At 34.0% G+C, this 20,249-nt stretch overlaps 1 protein-coding gene across 1 annotated transcript; it reads right to left on the bottom strand.

Annotated features, from left to right (window-relative positions):
• Positions 1 to 899: 899 nt before the first annotated feature.
• Positions 900 to 2,403, bottom strand: LOC130812804 (uncharacterized). Its single transcript, XM_057678411.1, has 3 exons — positions 2,287 to 2,403; positions 2,013 to 2,177; positions 900 to 1,856 (listed from the first exon to the last, which is right to left on the bottom strand). Exons 1-3 carry the CDS (start codon positions 2,401 to 2,403, stop codon positions 900 to 902), a joined length of 1,239 nt encoding a protein of 412 aa, XP_057534394.1.
• Between the last annotated feature and the right edge of the window lie 17,846 nt (positions 2,404 to 20,249).

Genomic DNA, 20,249 nt, shown 5'->3' on the forward strand with positions numbered 1-20,249 from the left:
ACTAGAACAACTTGTTGACCATTCTCTGATAAGTGGCTCCAGCATTTTTTAACCCAAAGGGCATGAACTTGTAGCAGTATACCCCGACACTTGTAATGAATGTTGTGTGCGGCTGGTCTTTTGTGGCTAAAGGGATTTGATGGTAACCCGCGTTAGCGTCTATGAAGCTCAAAAGGGCGTGGCCTTCCGTGGAGTCCACTAGGCAATCTATTTTGGGGAGGGGATAATCGTCTTTCGGGCATTACTTGTTTAGGTCCTTGAAGTCAACGCACATCCTCCACTTCCCATTTGACTTTTTGACGAAGACAACGTTGGAGAGCCTATCAGAGTATTTGCATTCCCGGATGAATCGTGCTTTCAACAAGTTTTCCACTTCTTCTGTGGCGGCCTCAATTCGCTCTTTCCCTTGATGTCGCAGCTTCTGTTTTACAGGTTTTAGCCTGGTTTTATATCAAGTTTGTGGCACATAACGGTCGGCAGTATGCCAGGCATCTCTTCCGTAGAAAAAGCAAAAATGTCGTGGAACTCGGCGACGGTAGCCAGGATATCTTGTTTTACCGTCTCTGGAAGGTCTTTTCATTTCCTGATCAATTTCCCCTCAAACACAGCTACTTCCTCATATCGTTCAACCAGGTGAGGTCTTGCGTGTGTGTTTGGGTTGTCCAGATTTACACTCATGACGGATGGAGACTTCTCTTCCCTTTCTCTTTTGGACGGGATGACGGAAGTTTCTCGCTTCATGGTGTTGATAAGGCATTGGCGGGTCATTACCTGGTCTCTCTTAAGAATGCCAACTTGTACGTTGTCTTGCTCAAATTGCAACAAAAGTTGATGAGGGAAGATTGCGGCTTTAATTTTGTTGATGAGTGGGAGTCACATAATGGCATTGTAGGGGATTGTCAGATCCACCACCGTGAATCGCATGGGCATTGTTCTGCTTCTGTTTCTCTCCCCCACCCGTACAGGGAGTATGATTGTTCCAAGGGTATGACTTGATTTCCTCCAAACCCGATCAAAGGTTTATCGAGGGGCTGCAAGTGGTTTTCTTCAAACTTCATTTGTCTGAGGCATTCCATTGTTATGAGATCGGTTGTGCTTCCAGTATCCACCAATACTCGCCTCACCTTCATTTGCCCAATCTTGAGGGTAACCACTAAAGGATCGGTGTGTGGTTGTTGCAACGGTTGGGAAGTAGTAGCATCGAATCTCATGATCGGCCCATTCGATGTGTTCTTTGCTGGTCCTTTGAGCAGTGTATGGATGTTGTCTTTCGCGGCGCGGATAATAGGGTATTCTTCGGAGTAGCCGCCGAAAATCATGTAGATGAATCCTTGAGTGTTGGAACTGTCGTGTCTAGTCTCGTCTCTTCTGGGAGATCTGCGTTTTGGGATCCAAGGTCTTTTTTCATTGTCGCTTCTTGTGTCATAGTCTTTCCGATTGATGAATCGTGTTAACTTCCCCTCATCGGCTAGCTGATGTAGGATACGCTTGAGTTCGCGACATTGGGCTATGGTATGGCCATGTTCTTTGTGGTAATCACACCACAAATTGTAGTTGCTACGATCAGAGGGGGTGGTAATAGGAGGTGGAGTTGGCAACTCGTCCCGGATGGCGAAGAATATGTCTCTCTTGTTCCAGTTGAAGATCGGATCGTTACCTTCGTCGAGTAAGTTCTGTGTCCTGGCTTCCCCTTTCGTGGCATATACATGTCTGGATCGTGGAGGTCTCATATCTGATGGGGGTTCCGGGCGACGTGGCATGTAGTTTCTATCCCACCTTGACGAGTGTTCCTCTCTGTATTGGTGGGAGGGTATTGGATCCTTCTTTTCTGATTTTCGCTTTTTGGGGTCATGTGCCTGACATATCTCAGAGGCCGTGACGTAGCTTTGACACTATTTCATGGCCTCCGCGTATGTCTTCACTTGACTTTCAACCAACTGGAACTTCAGCATTTGAGCCTTCATTCCGTTGATCAGGGCGTTTAAGGCGACTGATTCTTCTAAATCCGTTACCTCTAGCACCGCCTCATGGAATCTCTTCAAATATGACGATATGGATTCCCCTTCTAATTGCGTTATGCTGAGCAAGTGGAAATTTGATTTTTCTTGCCTTCTGGATGCTACAAAGTGACCTAGGAATTTGCTCTCTAATTGGGCAAAAGTATGGAATACTTCCCACTGGAAGGGAAGTGTACCATGTCAAGGCTACTCCTGTGAGAGTAGTTTAGAAGAATTTGCACCACAATGCTGGGTTGGTGGTGTACAGCAACATCAAATTTTTGTATGCCATTAAGTGCTCCTCCGCGCATGATGTTCCATCGAAGGCCGCCATATTCGGGATCTTTATTTTTGTCGGGTTAGGGGTATTCAGTACTTCAGGAGCCAGCGGGGAGCTTATTGGCATGGGATCTTCGGGAAGGTTACCCCGCCAATCTCATTCTGCGGCGTTATGACGGGGCTGATGGGATGGCTAAATCCCGTGAAATGCGTTTTCTTCCTTTCTTCCCTCTTTTTGTCCACCAGCGATTGAACGTTTTCGCATATCCTCTACTTCTTGCTTTCCAGGTAAGTACGGGCATCTCAGGAGGCGGTTTTAGATTCACCGTCTTGGGAGTCACTTCTATTGAGGCTTCTATGGGTCTTGGATCTCTCTCGTCTCTTCTTATTTCTTTTGCTGGAACGTCACATTCCTGAGTTCCCATCCTGAGATTCGTGGGATTTTGGTATCTCATTGTGGGCTTCGATCCGTTCTTGCATATTCTTTATCTAGTCCGCCATGTCTTCCAATACTCGCTGTTGAGCAGGGTTATTATGATTTATGACGACGCGGCAGCAGCAGGGTTTCGTGCTAGCAAGTCCAGATCACGGCAAGTCACGGCTTAATTGTTATCATGACCCGCTGAAGTGTCTGTATCTGTATTCCTGCAGCGCAACACGTTAGCCTTGTCTGGGGGGCGATCTCTCGGAAAACCCCTCCGACGCTCAATTTAGAACGAAGATGAGAGATTTACGAATAAACAATAATAAATTGAATGCAGGAATATAGATGTCTGGGTAGAAGTTGTTTGTATTTGGGTAGGTTATTGAAGATGACTGTGAGTAGGGAGTTTTGAGGAGTTTCGGTATGGTATTCGTTACAGCCCTCTCATTGATGTTGGCTGCCTCTATTTATAATGGTGGACAGGGAGTTATTTATGGGAGAGAGTAGATTATCATGGGTATGATGGATGGTAGATTATTGGCATAAGGAGGAATCATGATAGTGAATGGAGAGTAATGGGTAGTTACACAATGGAAGTTAGGGTTCCTGGAAGTTATTAACTTAATGACCAAGCAAGGTGGTTAGGAAGTTCAGAAAAAGCCCCTTGACTGGGAGTCAAGGTCAACCAAAAAGGGTATATAGGTAATTTCACAATATTATTTAATTAAATAAATGAATAAATATATATTACCATAACAAAAATCAAATTATACGTTTCATACAGCTAATGGCTTGTGTATATGCAATTGTATCTGCACCGAAGAAAAATATAAGAAATACAACAATTTATGTGATAACACGATTCAAGTAAACCTTATGATCATGTGATAACATGAGTTAGGGATGGCCACGGTGCGGGTTACCCAGAACCGAACCGGTCCCGAACCGCTTGGAACCGGATCCAGAACCGGAACCGTTCGCGACAGGTTCCGAACCGGCCCGAACCGCGGAACCTTGAAACCGCCGGAAAAAAACTGCATGAACCGAACCTAAGAACCGCGGGTTGGAACCGAAACCGGTCCGGGTGAACCGGTCCAACGGTTCCATGGAACCGGGACTGATTCGGGTGAACCGGTCCAACAGTTCCATGGAACCGGAACCGGGACCGGTCCGAGTGAACCAGCCCAGCGGTTCCGTGGAACCGGAACCGTGAAAACTAGCCGTTAACTACCGTTTCTAGCCGTGCCATTTTCTCTATAAATACCCATCACTTTCAATCATTTTCATTCACAACTCATCTCTTCTCCTACACTCTCTACTTAATTATTTAATTACGCAATTATTCTCTTAATTACATAATTAGTTTTTTAATTATTTCTTAATTTAGTTAATTACATAATTAGTTTATTATTTATTTATTTATTTATTTTTTAATTCTATTATTATTTCAATATTATTATGTCATTTTTTTTGAAAAAAGCCTCTAAAAAGTTACTAAAATGGCAAAATCATTGGGAGGTTCTAGCTCCAAAAGAAAGGCCACTTCAACTCCGTCGGTATCAACAACACCTTCGATTAGTAATTATAATTATGAACCAAATTATCCAGAAGGGTACAACCAAGAATTACACAATTATGTAGAAGAAGTGGAAAGAGAGATACAAATTGATGAAGAAGAAGAACAAGAAGAGGAACCAACGACCCCTATTGGGATACATAATTCTCGACAGTCATCAACAAGATCACATGAAGAACAACTACAACAACAACAACAACAAAGACAAGCTCGTGGTAAACGAGTCAATTTCCAAACTATCGGTTAGTTTTATAATTTTATTCTTCAAATTGATTAAATTTTAAATTATTATTTATTTATATATTGTGGTATATATCTGAGTATGTCTTTATATTTAAATTTAGATGAAGATGAACCAGTAAGACAACCTTTTCCGGCAATGCCACCTCCTAGTGGTAGAGCTGTTTCACATGTGTGGTCGTATTTTACAAAAGAACCAACCGACAATCCAGATGTTTTCTTATGCACTTGTCAAATTTGTGAAAGTCAAGGAGTAAAGTCCTTAATTTCATACAATTTCGCCAGGGGTAAATACTTTTTCAGTTTTTTATACATACATTATATATTCATATTTTATAAAAATTTATTTATTGTGTTTTCTGAATACGTGTTAGGTGGTGGTACGGGATCTTTTAACAAACATTTGGCAAAGAAGCATGGAATCACAAAAGAAACTCATGCAGCAAGCGGCAGCGGGACCACAAGTGGAAGCCGACAGTGGGACATTCCCAGCACAGGTATGCCTTTTAAATATAATCGTAATGATATGATTGATGAATTTTCTAAGTATGTAATTTGTGATGAATTGCCTTTTAACCACGGTGAAAGTACGGCACACGAGCGTTTCACTAGAAAAACTTTGCAACCACAATATAGAGCAATCCCTAGAAGCACTCTTAAAAGACGCACAATTAAATTATATGAATCACTGCGCTATGAATTAATTGAAATGTTTAATTCTTTTAATGGTAGGGTTAGCATAACAATTGATATTTGGTCTGCTCCCCCACATTTAGAATCTTATATGTGTGTAACAGTACATTGGATAGATCAAAATTGGATTATTCAAAAAAGAATAATTTCTTTTGAGACAATGCTAGAAAGACATACGGGTGAAAACATAAAATATAGATTACTAGAGATATGTAGAGAATGGAACTTATTAGATAAGATATTTTGTTGTTCTACCGATAATGCAACCGCTAACATTAAATGTATGAAACTTTTGTATAACGAGCCTGCTTTTAGTTTTATCTTTGGGGGTAGCTTATTACACATACGTTGTTATGCTCATATAGTTAACTTATCTTGCCAAGCAGGTATAAAACAATTAAGCGATTTATTAGATCCAATTAGAGATATAGTGAAGTGGCTTAGAATTGGAAAGATAAAGAGATGATATAAACAATTATGTGACTAATATCAACTAAAAAAGTGTATTAGTCATTAGATACTCCTACACGTTGGGGCTCAACCAACGATTTATTAAGAAAGGCAATTGCTTATCATCCAGTTATAACACAACTGTATAGTGAGTGTACAGATAGCTATATAACTGATGACACATGGGAATTATCTATAGGTGTACATAAAATATTAGAAGCGTATGACCACGCAACTAAGATTTTTTCATATGTTTATGAAACCGAACGTCCACTTAGTAATAAGTGAGTGTATTTGAAATAGACTACATTTAATAAAGCTTAATTATGAGTGATTAAGCTGATTGGGGTTATCAAGTATGTTAATTCGAGTTATAATATTATTATTTTGATAATCTTGACTCAAGTATTTCATTTGTTAACATTTTCAAGAAAAAGGTATATTTTATTTAATGTATAAAATTTGTATAAAGAATACTTTGATAAAAGTGTATTTTGATTATATTTTATTAATTGATTACTATCTTATCTTTATAAAAATAAATTTAAATAAAGTATTGAAAAATAAATTTCTAAATGCAATCCTTATTCATACTACCAATTACGGAATATTACTTATTTCATAAATCGCCTATTATACCCTTACAGCATGTCTTATATAAGATTGTTTTACGACGAGACGACTTTAATAGAATTTAATGGGTCAAAGCTGAAAATAAAACTCATTCTTATCCCATCTAACCGACATACTCCTTCGCTCAATCACAAATAAAATCACGCCTCACACACCTTACTCCTTTCTCCCTCACGCACGGCTGACCCACGAACACCACCATCAACCGGCAGCCCGGCCACGAGCTCCACCACCAACAGCAACCACTTCTCCTCCTTCCTTTATTGTTGGTAACCACTTTTCCTTCTTTTGTTGTTTTGTTTTCAAATTTAAATGTTAGGATTTTGTAAATTGATTTGGGAATTTTGTGACTCAAATTGAAGTTCAAGATTGCAAGGTCTTTCAATGGTGATTGAGGTAATCCACAAACTATTCCTTTTAAGTATTAATTGAATGTTTTAAAGTAGTTTGGTATGTGGATTCAATTTGGGTCGTGGATTCAATTTGGGTATCAACTTGAATTTAAGATGAGTATATGGATTCAATTAGTAATTGAGTTGTTTTTAGTGTTGATTAGAATTTGTTATTTGGGTTATTTGGTTTCTAGTTTGAATTTAGTAATTGGATATTGAAATTTCAGCTCAAAAACTGAGCATTCTGTTTTGGCAATTTTCGGGTTAGTTGTGATTGTTTTTGGGTTCTTATGTCTGCTTGAGATTTGTAGGGCTTTGAGTCGCGGTCGTGTGGGCACTTGAATCGCCCCGAGATGAATTCGTATGAGGAAGTTATGTCCAAAATACTGGTAGACTGTCATAAAAAACAATAATGAGATTCCGTTTTGTTCTGTCCGAATTTGTGCTGCTGTTTTTGAAATAGTTAGAGTCGTTTTGGGGTTTTGGTGTCTGCATGATATTTGTAGAGCTTCGAGTCGCGATCACGTAGGCACTTGAATCGCCCAAAGATGAGTTTGTATGAGAGAGTTATGTTAAAAACAGTGACATACCCGCTGGCTGTTAAGAAAATCAATATTGAACCTTCTGTTTTGGCCATTTTCGGGTTAGTTGTGATTGTTTTTAGATTCTGGTGTCTGCATAATATTTGTAGAGCTTCGAGTCGCGATCACGTAGACACTTGAATCGCCCCAAGATGAGTTCGTATGAGAGAGTTATGTTTAAAACAGTGACATACCAGCAAGCTCTCATGAAATCAATGAGAACCTTCTGTTTTGGTTATTTTGGGATAGTTTCGATTGTTTTTGGGTTCTGGTGTCTTCATAATATTTGTAGAGCTTCGAGTCGCGATCACGTAGGCACTTGAATCGCCCCAAGATGAGTTCGTGTGAGAGAGTTATGATCAAATTACTAACAAGTGTCCTGTTATGGGACTAAAATGGAATTTATTATGTGGGTTTAGGAAGTATAAAATAAATTGGAGATTTAAGGTTATTTATGGAGTAATTGAGATTAACTTAGGTTTATTGTTTTCCCTTTTTGGATTGGTATTTTTGGGTTATGGATCTTAATTGAATAATATGAGTGTTTGGTTCAAGTATAAATTTGGGAACATATGAATTGATTGGTATTTTAATTATTGATTGTTATTCATGGCGTAGAAAGGTAATCTACAAGCAAACTACTATCCTATCTTTTAAATTAAATTCAAGTATTTCAAAGTACAAGTTATGTTTTGAATGTTCATACGTTTTTATATATGAGCTTTTGAATATTGTATTATTTAATGAGATTACAAAAGCATGTTTTGTATGTTACTAATTTATAAGATACAAGTCTTGAAGTATTGTATTATGAAAAGGAGGTATGATTGTTGATTTCAAAGAAAATCAATTGAATTATTGTTTTGTTTTATATTGAAATGTTCGACATTGAAAAATGTCCGTTTTTGGGAATTGGCAACGGATATGTATATCCGGATTATTATGAAATCCTATAGCTTGATAATAGGTAATGGTTATTCGGATCGGTCTCGAGCCCCCGATCCCATTTCATTCTTGCAAGAACCGTATTTTCGGTGATGACGATCACCCGTGTTCTCAGGATTTAGATCAAGCCTACTTCCTGACGGTCCATATATTCCCACGTTTTAAATGTTGTTAAATTATTGATTTAATAAGAGTTTTGAATAAATACGTTTGATACATAAAGTTTTGTTTGTTTTGCAAATGATATCATATTTGTCATTTGTCGTATTGTTTCGTTATTGACTTGTAAAGTAATAGCCGCATTTTGATTTACGCTATTAACTTGTAAAGTAATAGCCGTGTTTTGATTCGTTATGAACTAAAGGTTCATAACCGTATTTATGTCAATACCAAACGATCTTTTTAAAGAGTTTTGATTTGGATAAAATAATGTTTATAAATGTTTGTAGTAGTTTGTTGGATTACTCAACAATGCAATTGTTGACCGTTTTTTTTTATAGGGTCTATCTCTTACAGGGGGTAGATCCACTTTCAGGTTGCCATCTTTAGAGCAGATGAATGTGCTGCTCATTTATGTGTCATGTGTTGCGATAGCGAGACATCGTTTTCGGAAGGTTAACTTATAATGACATTTTGACAAATCATGTCTTATTAAATAAAATATAGATATTTTATAATGTATTAACTTAATTTATAACTGGGTTGTAAGTAATTGTATTACAGTTTTGTAAAGTTTTTAAATACTCTGATATTGGTTGCTGTGGCTATCGAGCCACAGGTCGGATTCAGCCCAGACTTCTATAAGTCTTTCGCTGTGCTTTGTAGACAATATTATTATATTTTTTACGCCGGTTTGGGCTGTTTCAATTGGTATCAGAGCCTGGTTGTTTCTGGAGTACTCGGATCCTCATATTCGAGTACAAAACTTTTGAAAAAAAAAATAGAATTTCGAAAATCTGAGAGAGCGCGGTAGTCGTGTCTTAGGGTGTAACCTCTAAGAATCGGATAGTATTAATGTGACTATGTGTTATATGTGTGATATGTAACGTGCTTACGTGCTAAGGAAATCTTGAAGTTTCCTTACGTGTTGTGAATCCTCTTTTAGTAAGAATCATGCCGAAGGTCAAGAGTTAAGTCTGAATTATGAATTTGGAACTTTGAAATTTGGTGAAAGGAGTTTTAAAGGATATTAAAGTTAATTTGGGAATTTTTCGTTTGAATCTTGATTGGTGGATTTACTTGATTTTATGTGAAATATTGTGTGATTGTTTACATGTCATGTATAAAAAAAAATAGTTGTTTTTTTTAAAAGATCTCAAAATTTCAACTTGAAATATATATATACTCGAGTCAAGTATTCTTGAAATTATTTTACAAAAGATATAATATATACTCGGATAACTGGCAAAAGCAGTTGAGGACCAAACTTATTGAGAATTGCGATGATGTTGTGCAAGAATGATTCGATGCAAAGAGTTTAAAAGAAACATTTTGGGAATATTGAAAGTTAGGCGTTAATTGAGTGTTAAGATTGAAAATCTATAAAGGAATAAAGAATGTAGAAAAAGTATTTGTGACATGTTCAATTATGGGATGAGAAATTTTAATTAAGGAAAGTTTCGAAAGGAAACAAAGGTTAATGCAATTAATAGTAACTTAAAGTTATGTTGTAGTAAGTTTGATTGAATGGCCTATACGTGTTGAGGATAATGTAAAATTATGATTGAGAAAGTTTCCAACAGTTTCTAATGAATGAATGATAACTTTGAGACTCTATAAAGGTTTTATTGATGGTAATATGTGAATTAAGAAAAAATGGATCAATTGGAAGTTTAAAGAATACTTAAATTTTGAGAAGTTTGACTTTGTAAGTGAGGAAATGTTTGGTTATTAAAGGTTAAAAAAAAATTGGGATTGTATGAAACTATTAATGGTAAAACGTGAGTATAATAGAATAATGGTTTAGACAAAAAAAAATACGAATTTGAATGCCTAAAGATTTTTTGAAGTTATTTCGGATGAATTTATTATGGAATTTGAAGTTTTAAGCGTTAAGTGAAATTCGAAGTAAGTTGACAATGATCGAGTTTTGAGTTACTAAAAGTTGATAGAAAAATGATTGTGGATATCTTTAATGAATATGAGATTCATAAATGACTTAAGGTATTCATCTCAAAGTATCTCGGAAGTTATAAGAGTTTTTAATTAAAAATTTAATTGTCATTGGGAAACAACAAGTAAGTTGATGATTTAATATCTCAAACTAAGGATATAAAAAGGTTGAAATGACCAAATATGTAATTAAAGGTATAAAAGATTTTGAAGTAACGTGGTTGATTTAAAGTACATGTGAACGATCACGTAAAGTAAATCGAGGTTGAAGTTTCAAATTTAAAGGGTTGAAGTAATTCAATTGAGGTTAGTTGTGTTACCAATATGTAATTCATCTTATGTGATTGAAAATTTATGGATATAGTATGTCTTGAATCAAAGCTGGGGAGTAACTAAAGTTTATTTGATTCTCATTTCACAAAATTTGAGTTATACGTTATGACTAAGGATGATCAGAAGTGTGTATAATTTCGGGGACGAAATTATTTTAAGTTGGGGAGAATGAAATAGACTACATTTAATAAAGCTTAATTATGAGTGATTAAGCTGATTGGGGTTATCAAGTATGTTAATTCGAGTTATAATATTATTATTTTGATAATCTTGACTCAAGTATTTCATTTGTTAACATTTTCAAGAAAAAGGTATATTTTATTTAATGTATAAAATTTGTATAAAGAATACTTTGATAAAAGTGTATTTTGATTATATTTTATTAATTGATTACTATCTTTTCTTTATAAAAATAAATTTAAATAAAGTATTGAAAAATAAATTTCTAAATGCAATCCTTATTCATACTACCAATTACGAAATATTACTTATTTCATAAATCGCCTATTATACCCTTACAGCATGTCTTATATAAGATTGTTTTACGACGAGACGACTTTAATAGAATTTAATGGGTCAAAGCTGAAAATAAAACTCATTCTTATCCCATCTAACCGACATACTCCTTCGCTCAATCACAAATAAAATCACGCCTCACACACCTTACTCCTTTCTCCCTCACTCACGGCTGACCCACGAACACCACCATCAACCGGCAGCCCGGCCACGAGCTCCACCACCAACAGCAACCACTTCTCCTCCTTCCTTTATTGTTGGTAACCACTTTTCCTTCTTTTGTTGTTTTGTTTTCAAATTTAAATGTTAGGATTTTGTAAATTGATTTGGGAATTTTGTGACTCAAATTGAAGTTCAAGATTGCAAGGTCTTTCAATGGTGATTGAGGTAATCCACAAACTATTCCTTTTAAGTATTAATTGAATGTTTTAAAGTAGTTTGGTATGTGGATTCAATTTGGGTCGTGGATTCAATTTGGGTATCAACTTGAATTTAAGATGAGTATATGGATTCAATTAGTGTTGATTAGAATTTGTTATTTGGGTTATTTGGTTTCTAGTTTGAATTTAGTAATTGGATATTGAAATTTCAGCTCAAAAACTGAGCATTCTGTTTTGGCAATTTTCGGGTTAGTTGTGATTGTTTTTTGGTTCTTATGTCTGCTTGAGATTTCTAGGGCTTTGAGTCGCGTGTCGTGTGGGCACTTGAATCGCCCCGAGATGAATTCGTATGAGGAAGTTATGTCCAAAATACTAGTAGACTGTCATAAAAATCAACAATGAGATTCCGTTTTGTTCTGTCCGAATTTGTGCTGCTGTTTTTGAAAAAGTTAGAGTCGTTTTGGGGTTTTGGTGTCTGCATGATATTTGTAGAGCTTCGAGTCCCGATCACGTAGGCACTTGAATCGCCCCAAGATGAGTTTGTATGAGAGAGTTATGTTCAAAACAGTGACATACCCGCTGGCTGTTAAGAAAATCAATATTGAACCTTCTGTTTTGGCCATTTTCAGGTTAGTTGTGATTGTTTTTAGATTCTGGTGTCTGCATGATATTTGTAGAGCTTCAAGTCGCGATCATGTAGACACTTGAATCGCCCCAAGATGAGTTCGTATGAGAGAGTTATGTTTAAAACAGTGACATACCAGCAAGCTCTCATGAAATCAATGAGAACCTTCTGTTTTGGTTATTTTGGGATAGTTTTGATTGTTTTTGGGTTCTGGTGTCTTCATGATATTTGTAGACCTTTGAGTCGCGATCACGTAGGCACTTGAATCGCCCCAAGATGAGTTCGTATGAGAGAGTTATGATCAAACTACTAACAAGTGTCCTGTTATGGGACTAAAATGGAATTTATTATGTGGGTTTAGGAAGTATAAAATAAATTGGAGATTTAAGGTTATTTATGGAGTAATTGAGATTAATTTAGGTTTATTGTTTTCCCTTTTTGGATTGGTATTGTTGGGTTATGGAACTTAATTGAATAATATGAGTGTTTGGTTCAAGTATAAATTTGAGAACATATGAATTGATTGGTATTTTAATTATTAATTGTTATTCATGGCGTAGAAAGGTAATCTACAAGCAAACTACTATCCTATCTTTTAAATTAAATTCAAGTATTTCAAAGTTCAAGTTATGTTTTGAATGTTCATACGTTTTTATATATGAGCTTTTAAATATTGTATTATTTAATGAGATTACAAAAGCATGCTTTTTATGTTACTAATTTATAAAATACAAGTCTTGAAGTATTGTATTATGAAAAGGAGGTATGATTGTTGATTTCAAAGAAAATCAATTGAATTATTGTTTTGTTTTATATTGACATGTTCGACATTGAAAAATGTCCGTTTTTGGGAATTGGCAACGGATATGTATATCCGGATTATTATGAAATCCTATAGCTTGATAATAGGTAATGGTTATTCGGATCGGTCTCGAGCCCCCGATCCCGTTTCGTTCTTGCAAGAACCGTATTTTCGGTGATGGCGATCACCCGTGTTCTCAGGATTTTGATCAAGCCTACTTCCTGACGGTCCATATATTCCCACGTTTTAAGTGTTGTTAAATTATTGATTTAATAAGAGTTTTGAATAAATATGTTTGGTACATAAAGTTTTGTTTGTTTTGCAAATGATATCATATTTGTCATTTTCCGTATTGTTTCGCTATTGACTTGTAAAGTAATAGCCGCATTTTGATTTACGCTATTAACTTGTAAAGTAATAGCCGTGTTTTGATTCGTTATGAACTAAAGGTTCATAACCGTATTTATGTCGATACCAAACGATCTTTTTAAAGAGTTTTGATTTGGATAAAATAATGTTTATAAATGTTTGTAGTAGTTTGTTGGATTACTCAACAATACAATTGTTGACCGTTTTTTTTATAGAGTCTATCTCTTACAGGGGTAGATCCACTTTCAGGTTGCCATCTTTAGAGCAGATGGATGTGCTGCTCATTTATGTGTCATGTGTTGCGATAGCGAGGACATCATTTTCAGAAGGTTAACTTATAATGACATTTTGACAAATCATGTCTTATTAAATAAAAAATAGATATTTTATAATGTATTAACTTAATTTATAACTGGGTTGTAAGTAATTGTATTACAGTTTTGTAAAGTTTTTAAATACTCTGATATTGGTTGCTGTGGCTATCGAGCCACAGGTCGGATTCAGCCCAAACTTCTATAAGTCTTCCGCTGTGCTTTGTAGACAATATTATTATATTGTTTACGCCGGTTTGGGCTGTTTCAGTATTACTATTTTTTATCATCTTCTTAAACATACGCATGATGATACCAACCCATATTTAAAGCCGATTCTTGCAGATATGATGGATAAATGGAAGGCATATTTTACCGATTTTCCTTATATTTATGAAATTGCAACCATTTTAGACCCATGTTTTAAAACAAAAGTCCTTACTAAAGTAATTGGATTTTACTACCAATCATTAGATCGCCCGCCTAGTGATGTACATAATTATATTGGAAATTGTAAAAAACTTTTAGCAAAACTTTATGATTATTATGCTAGTGTATATAACCCAAAACGCGATACGTCCCGCTTATTATAATTCCGTAATAGCTAATATAATGAGCCAAGATGATAGTTTTGTAGGATCATCTTCTTCTTCATCCTCCACTTCATATTTAGAATTAGATAGTTATCTTAAACACCACTTTGAAATTGACCAAGGTAGCTATGATATTTTAGAGTGATGGAAAGAAAAATCTGTAAAATTTCCCATATTATCGAGAATTGCAAAGGATATCCTTGCAATTCCTGCTTCTACAATTGCGTCGGAGTCTGCTTTTAGTGCAGGTAGAAGAGTTTTAGACGAAAAGAGATCTCGTCTTGCTCCACATAGTATTCAAATATGTGTTTGCAAGAAAGATTGGGATCAAGCGGAGATTCGAACACAAGGACTAAGGAATGATGATGATCAAGATGATGATGATCAAGATGATGATGATGATCCATGGATGATGATGGATACATCTGCATCATCGTCAAGAGGAGAGTCAGCGGAAGCATCTAACCAACCAGATGATGATGACGAAGACGAATAGGATCAATCGGACAACGATAAATCAACATTCAACAACTAAAAATAAAAGGTATGACAAAGAACTATGTGGGCTTTGATTCCTTCGGGATACGTAGGCAGCTTAGTATTCCTTTGGGTACTAGGTTCAAGTCCATTTTGTCCCTCTTTTTTTATTAATCATCTTTATCAATATTATCATTGATGCGTTTCTTATTAATTTATTTTTTTCATTCTTTTTAGTAAATATTTTAATAACGATGACAACTTGACAAGCAATGAATTTGGCTAATAATCAAGTAATCATCAAAGGTACGTCTGCAATATTATAGTATTTTTATATTATATAAATATTTAAAGAAAAAATAAAAATGGAACCGATGGTCCGACCCGCCCGTCCCGTGAATTGGAACCGCCGGAACCGCCTCATGAACCGCCAAAGAACCGTTTGGAACCGCCCGGAACCGGAACCGGAACCGGTCGCGACAGGTTCCAAATAGAACCGGAACGAAACCGGCCCAACTCGGACCGTGGGCATGCCTTACATGAGTATTATAAAAGGCGAATGCTTACGTAGGGATGTAGGATTAAACTTGATTTAAAACAAAAACAACGAACAATACTTCTGATTGAACTACGTACCTGCCAATAAACCTCTATGTAAGCAAAACTTATTTTTTTTCACAATGAATAAAAATGACAGAATAAGGGTTTCTTCATCATAATATGTATACATATACAATACCTATACATATACTGTAATCGCCTCGAATTATGAAGGTAAACACTAACTGGAATTTAGTATTAATCAAGCGGAAGCTTACTTTTGCAAACACAATTAAGGGGTTACTCAAAGGTCAAACCAATATCCAAGTATAATACTTGAACCAAACCAAAGCAATATAATAGAAGTCTTAACTGTCCAAAATATAGGAAAATTACAACCAAATCAAAATAAGTGCAAAGTTCAAATTACATTCTTAAAAGAGTCTAAATCTTAACAACTAAAATAATAGTCTCTCAAATAAAATAAAGAGATCCAAACAAAAGGGGAGTCATACTCCAACTCAGGTTTATCTTCCGCTCGCATATCCATTCTCCATCGAAGTGCCATAGAGGTTTACTCTAAAAACAAAACCATTGGAAAATCATACAGAGCATAGTATCAGTAAAAAGGATGAGTATAAACACACTAGTGTCCGTCAAACAAGTTATTAAAACGTTTAATATTTGAGTAAATTTATTTGGAAATATCCCTTTTGATTTGATAAATCATATTATCATTCAAACCCAATTCAATGGCTCTATAGTCATTTCAAATTCTCATTTTTCATCATAAATCATAAGATCTTAATGGATCCAAATCAATTTTAAACTCATATCATAAGTTTACATGGGTACTCTGTGAGTCATCCTGTGACTCGTTTGGTAGTCAGTCCACCGTCCGCGACATGTCCAGCAAGTGTAACACAATATTCTGAACAATACGCGCTCAACATTGGTGAGCCATTCAATCATGCACACAACATTTGCTGTGGCATATGTACCCGCCATTTAGGCTAAAACATTTTTGTATATAATATATATCTTGTAATTTCAATAGCATTTGAAAGTAAAAAAATATTAATTTTTTCCATATGATAAACATCTTTTGTTTGCACATAGCAAAACATAGTTTATTTGCGACTTAGCAAAATCAAATGATAACATTTCCCACATGGGTAAAACATGCTTAGCATAATCATATCATCAAACATAACTTTTGTATAATATTGGGGCATCACTAGCATGTATGGAAATGCATCGTAACAAAAAGTGATTAAAGTTCAATACGATTTTTCAAGGAAACCACTAAAATGTTTTGTTTCAATCCTTCTTAAAGTAAATATAACTTAAAAAGTTTTGAAATTCATTCAAAACAACTAGAATATGATTCATAAGTCTATAAAATCATTATGACAGAAGATTTCATAAAACATTCTTAAATACGAGATAGTTTTCCCGTAATAAAATTGATAATTGATTTACAAAATACATACTAATTCTCCATCAAGGCCCAACTTAATCAAGTCATTATAATACCTTATTTAAAATGAATTAAGGTTGTCCCATCAGATTATAATTGGTTACGCGAATTTACAAGGATCTTATGATTATTTTCGACAACTTAGGTATTTACCGTTATTTAAATAGTGTCTTAAATCCGTAAAATTTTTAAACTTATTTTATACTACGAGGCAATAGGTTATTAATATATTTATAAATTTTTGATATATGTCTATTTTTATCCAAATTTAATTAACAATATTACACCTTTTAATAAATAAACATATTCTATAAATTTGATAAATTAATAAATAATTAATAATTTATTTTATAAAATTATACCAAAGTTTCAGAAGTCATAAAACATGTTTATTAGGCCATTTGAAATTATAAAAGTTATGTATGATGTTTTATTATTTTGTATAGACATTTTATCGATAAATATAATGAAATAGGTTTTAAATTATTTGAGTCCGAATAAAAATATTATAAAAATTCTATGATGTTCCAGAAGCCATTTTAAGGGGTATATAATTTTAAATAACCATTAAAATCATGTAGGGTTTTTTAATAATTAATATTGTTATTTTACCGATAAACCAAATAAAATTTATTCAAGTTCATATATGGTCACCAAAATCCATATAAATTTTTGAACATGTATCTAATGTTTATATAAGTGTCTCATAAAATTTTCATGTACAAAAGACATCATTTAGTATTTATTTTTTATTTTATCATTTTCTCACTTATCGATTATTAATAACCGAGTAAAAATTATTAGGGTCCTTAAATGTCAACGAAACATTCCCAAACGTTTAGCAATTTTACTTTCTGTCCATATGAGTATATGATAAAAATTTCAAGTCCATATGTCATTGTTTGGTAATTATTTTATATTTTACCATTTTACAATTTACCGTCAAACAATTTAACGATTACTCAAAAATCATGAAAAATTCCAAACTAAATATATTCTGGCCATATCTTGTTGGAGATATTATAATATGTTTTTATTAATTATTTTTGATGATGAAGAGTTCTTCTAATACCATGATTTATAATAAGAGTATTTAACACCTTAAAATCCATTAAAATATCATTTTACCGAATAATCTCAACAAAAAGTATCCAAGAGATTTTCTTAGCATATAGCTACTGGAAATTTCTTCTAAAATGAAAATATTTTCAAATTCATATAATCATTTTCATCACAATAACTTTCACAAAATAATGTTAAACATGTCTTTAAACATACAATAATTTATAAAATCAACATGCTTGATGACCACAATAATAATACATGTAATAAATTATTTCATACTCAAAATTATCATTTTGACATCATTTTTCAAGATTTAAGAACTTCTCTTTGGGAATTTTAATTTTAAAAACAAGTTTATACACAAACTTTCCCAACTTGTTCTTAAATCCATTTAAAAATCACCCCATGTGACATACCTCGACCACAAGCCTATATAAATATTCCGTAATCTCCAATGTGTTCTTAGAAGTGGTTCCAACTTGGGGTCCTTGCCCTTCAAGTCTGAACTCCAACTCTTCAACTAAACATATTGCATTCATCCAAAAATCAATATTAATTTTGGATTTCTAACATGCTCTTAACATTCCTTAGTTGGAGTAGTTAGACTAATACTTGTGATGATTTTGACATATTTGGAGTATACTTATTATGTTGAGCAATATACTTAATTAAGTCTCATAATTTTACTTAAATCCTTAAAGTAAGAAAATTTATAAGTTTGCGGAAATACATTTTCTTAGTTTTTCAACTTTTATAGATTTATACAAGTGTTGATTTTTCCTCTTTTTAGTCATAAAATATATCTTTATAACATGCTTGATTTATGAGAAAGATTTCATACAAAAATCATTTTTATATGTACTTGTTCTAGTATAAGTTGTAAAAACAAAGTTCATGAACTTTAATTTATAATACCTTGTAAGAATGCTCCAAAGTGATATGGATGAAGTATAATAAAATGAATAATGTTTTTATGAAGTTTTTATGTTCATAAACTTCATATAAATAGTCTTTTTGTAAGTGTTTTTTTAGTAAGTTTTGAAAGTATTTTTGTTGGAGGTAATTAGAAATGCCCTTGTATGTGTTTATATGAATATCTTGAGTAGTATATGATGATTTTATTAATTTGGACAGCAACTATTATGCTCTAAAATGGGTGTTTTTCAAGTGGTTTTAGTGAGATTTTGAAGTAGAAAACATGTAGGACTTGTAGAGGTATTTGAGGAAAGTTGTTTGAATGAGTTTGTGAGGGTATTAAGTGACAATTTATGAGTGAAATGAAGATGATGGAGGGGCTGATTTTCTACAGAAAAAATCATATTCTTTGGCCCTTGTATTTGGTCTTTGCGTGCATGTAATGATGCCCAACATTGATTAGGACAAGAGGAGGTCTTGGGTAGAACATTTAGCTTATGTGTGTAAGTGAATAAAGAGCATGCAATGGAGGAGAATGGGGTAGCTATAGCTGGTTGGTTTTAGTTGTTGGGAGGTGATCTTTGTCCCCAAATTGATCTATTATAGTGTAGGAAAGGTTTATCTTAGATAGTTTAAGGTTTAGGTAAAAATTGTTATGCATGTAACAAGTTATGTAACATGTACTTCATGTTTAAAAATCACTTATATGTTTATGAAATATTTAATTTATTCCCAACATGGGTAAATAAAGTTTTCGGATAAGTATTATAAATATCCCGAAAAGTTATGGGTAGTTGCTCAACTTTAAGTTTTACATCTAAAGTTTACGTTACGTGTTACACTTCATAACTATGTTACGAGTTGACAAGTTTCTAATCATCGCAGAAAATTTTCAAATTACCACCATCACTAATTAAGTTTTAATTAGTAATGAACAAATATATAAAAAAAATTAGGCGCTAAAAACGACTAATGAAATCTCATTAATAATACGATTGTTTCATATACAAATAAGAGAACAAGAATAAGTAACAAACTTGAGTTGAATTCGGTCAAAAATAGGAGATGAATCGTCAATTACTTGAGAAAGAAATAGAGGTTTGGTTTGAAATAAGAGATGAATCATAACCCTCCAAGGAGAGGTCGTATTGAGGGTTATATCGTTCATTAAAGTCATAAAGTCCTTACATTAGAGAAGTAAAAACCTACTACCTATAAGGCAACAATGGAGAGTTTTGACTCAGAATTATGGCTTGGAGCCATGAAATCTGAAATGGACTCCATGTATGACAATCAAGTTTGGAACTTGATTGACTTGCCCGAAGGTGCTAGACCGATTGAGTGCAAGTGGATTTATGAGATAAAGACTGACATGGATGGAAAAATAGTTGTCTACAAAGCACGACTAGTGGCTAAACGTTTCAAGCAAGTTCATGGCATAGACTATGATGAAACTTTTTGACCAACGGCTATGCTTAAAATCCATCAGAATTATCCTAGCAATAGCTTCGTATTATGACT

This window comes from Amaranthus tricolor, chromosome 5, assembly GCF_026212465.1.
Source record: "Amaranthus tricolor cultivar Red isolate AtriRed21 chromosome 5, ASM2621246v1, whole genome shotgun sequence".
NCBI lineage: Eukaryota > Viridiplantae > Streptophyta > Magnoliopsida > Caryophyllales > Amaranthaceae > Amaranthus > Amaranthus tricolor.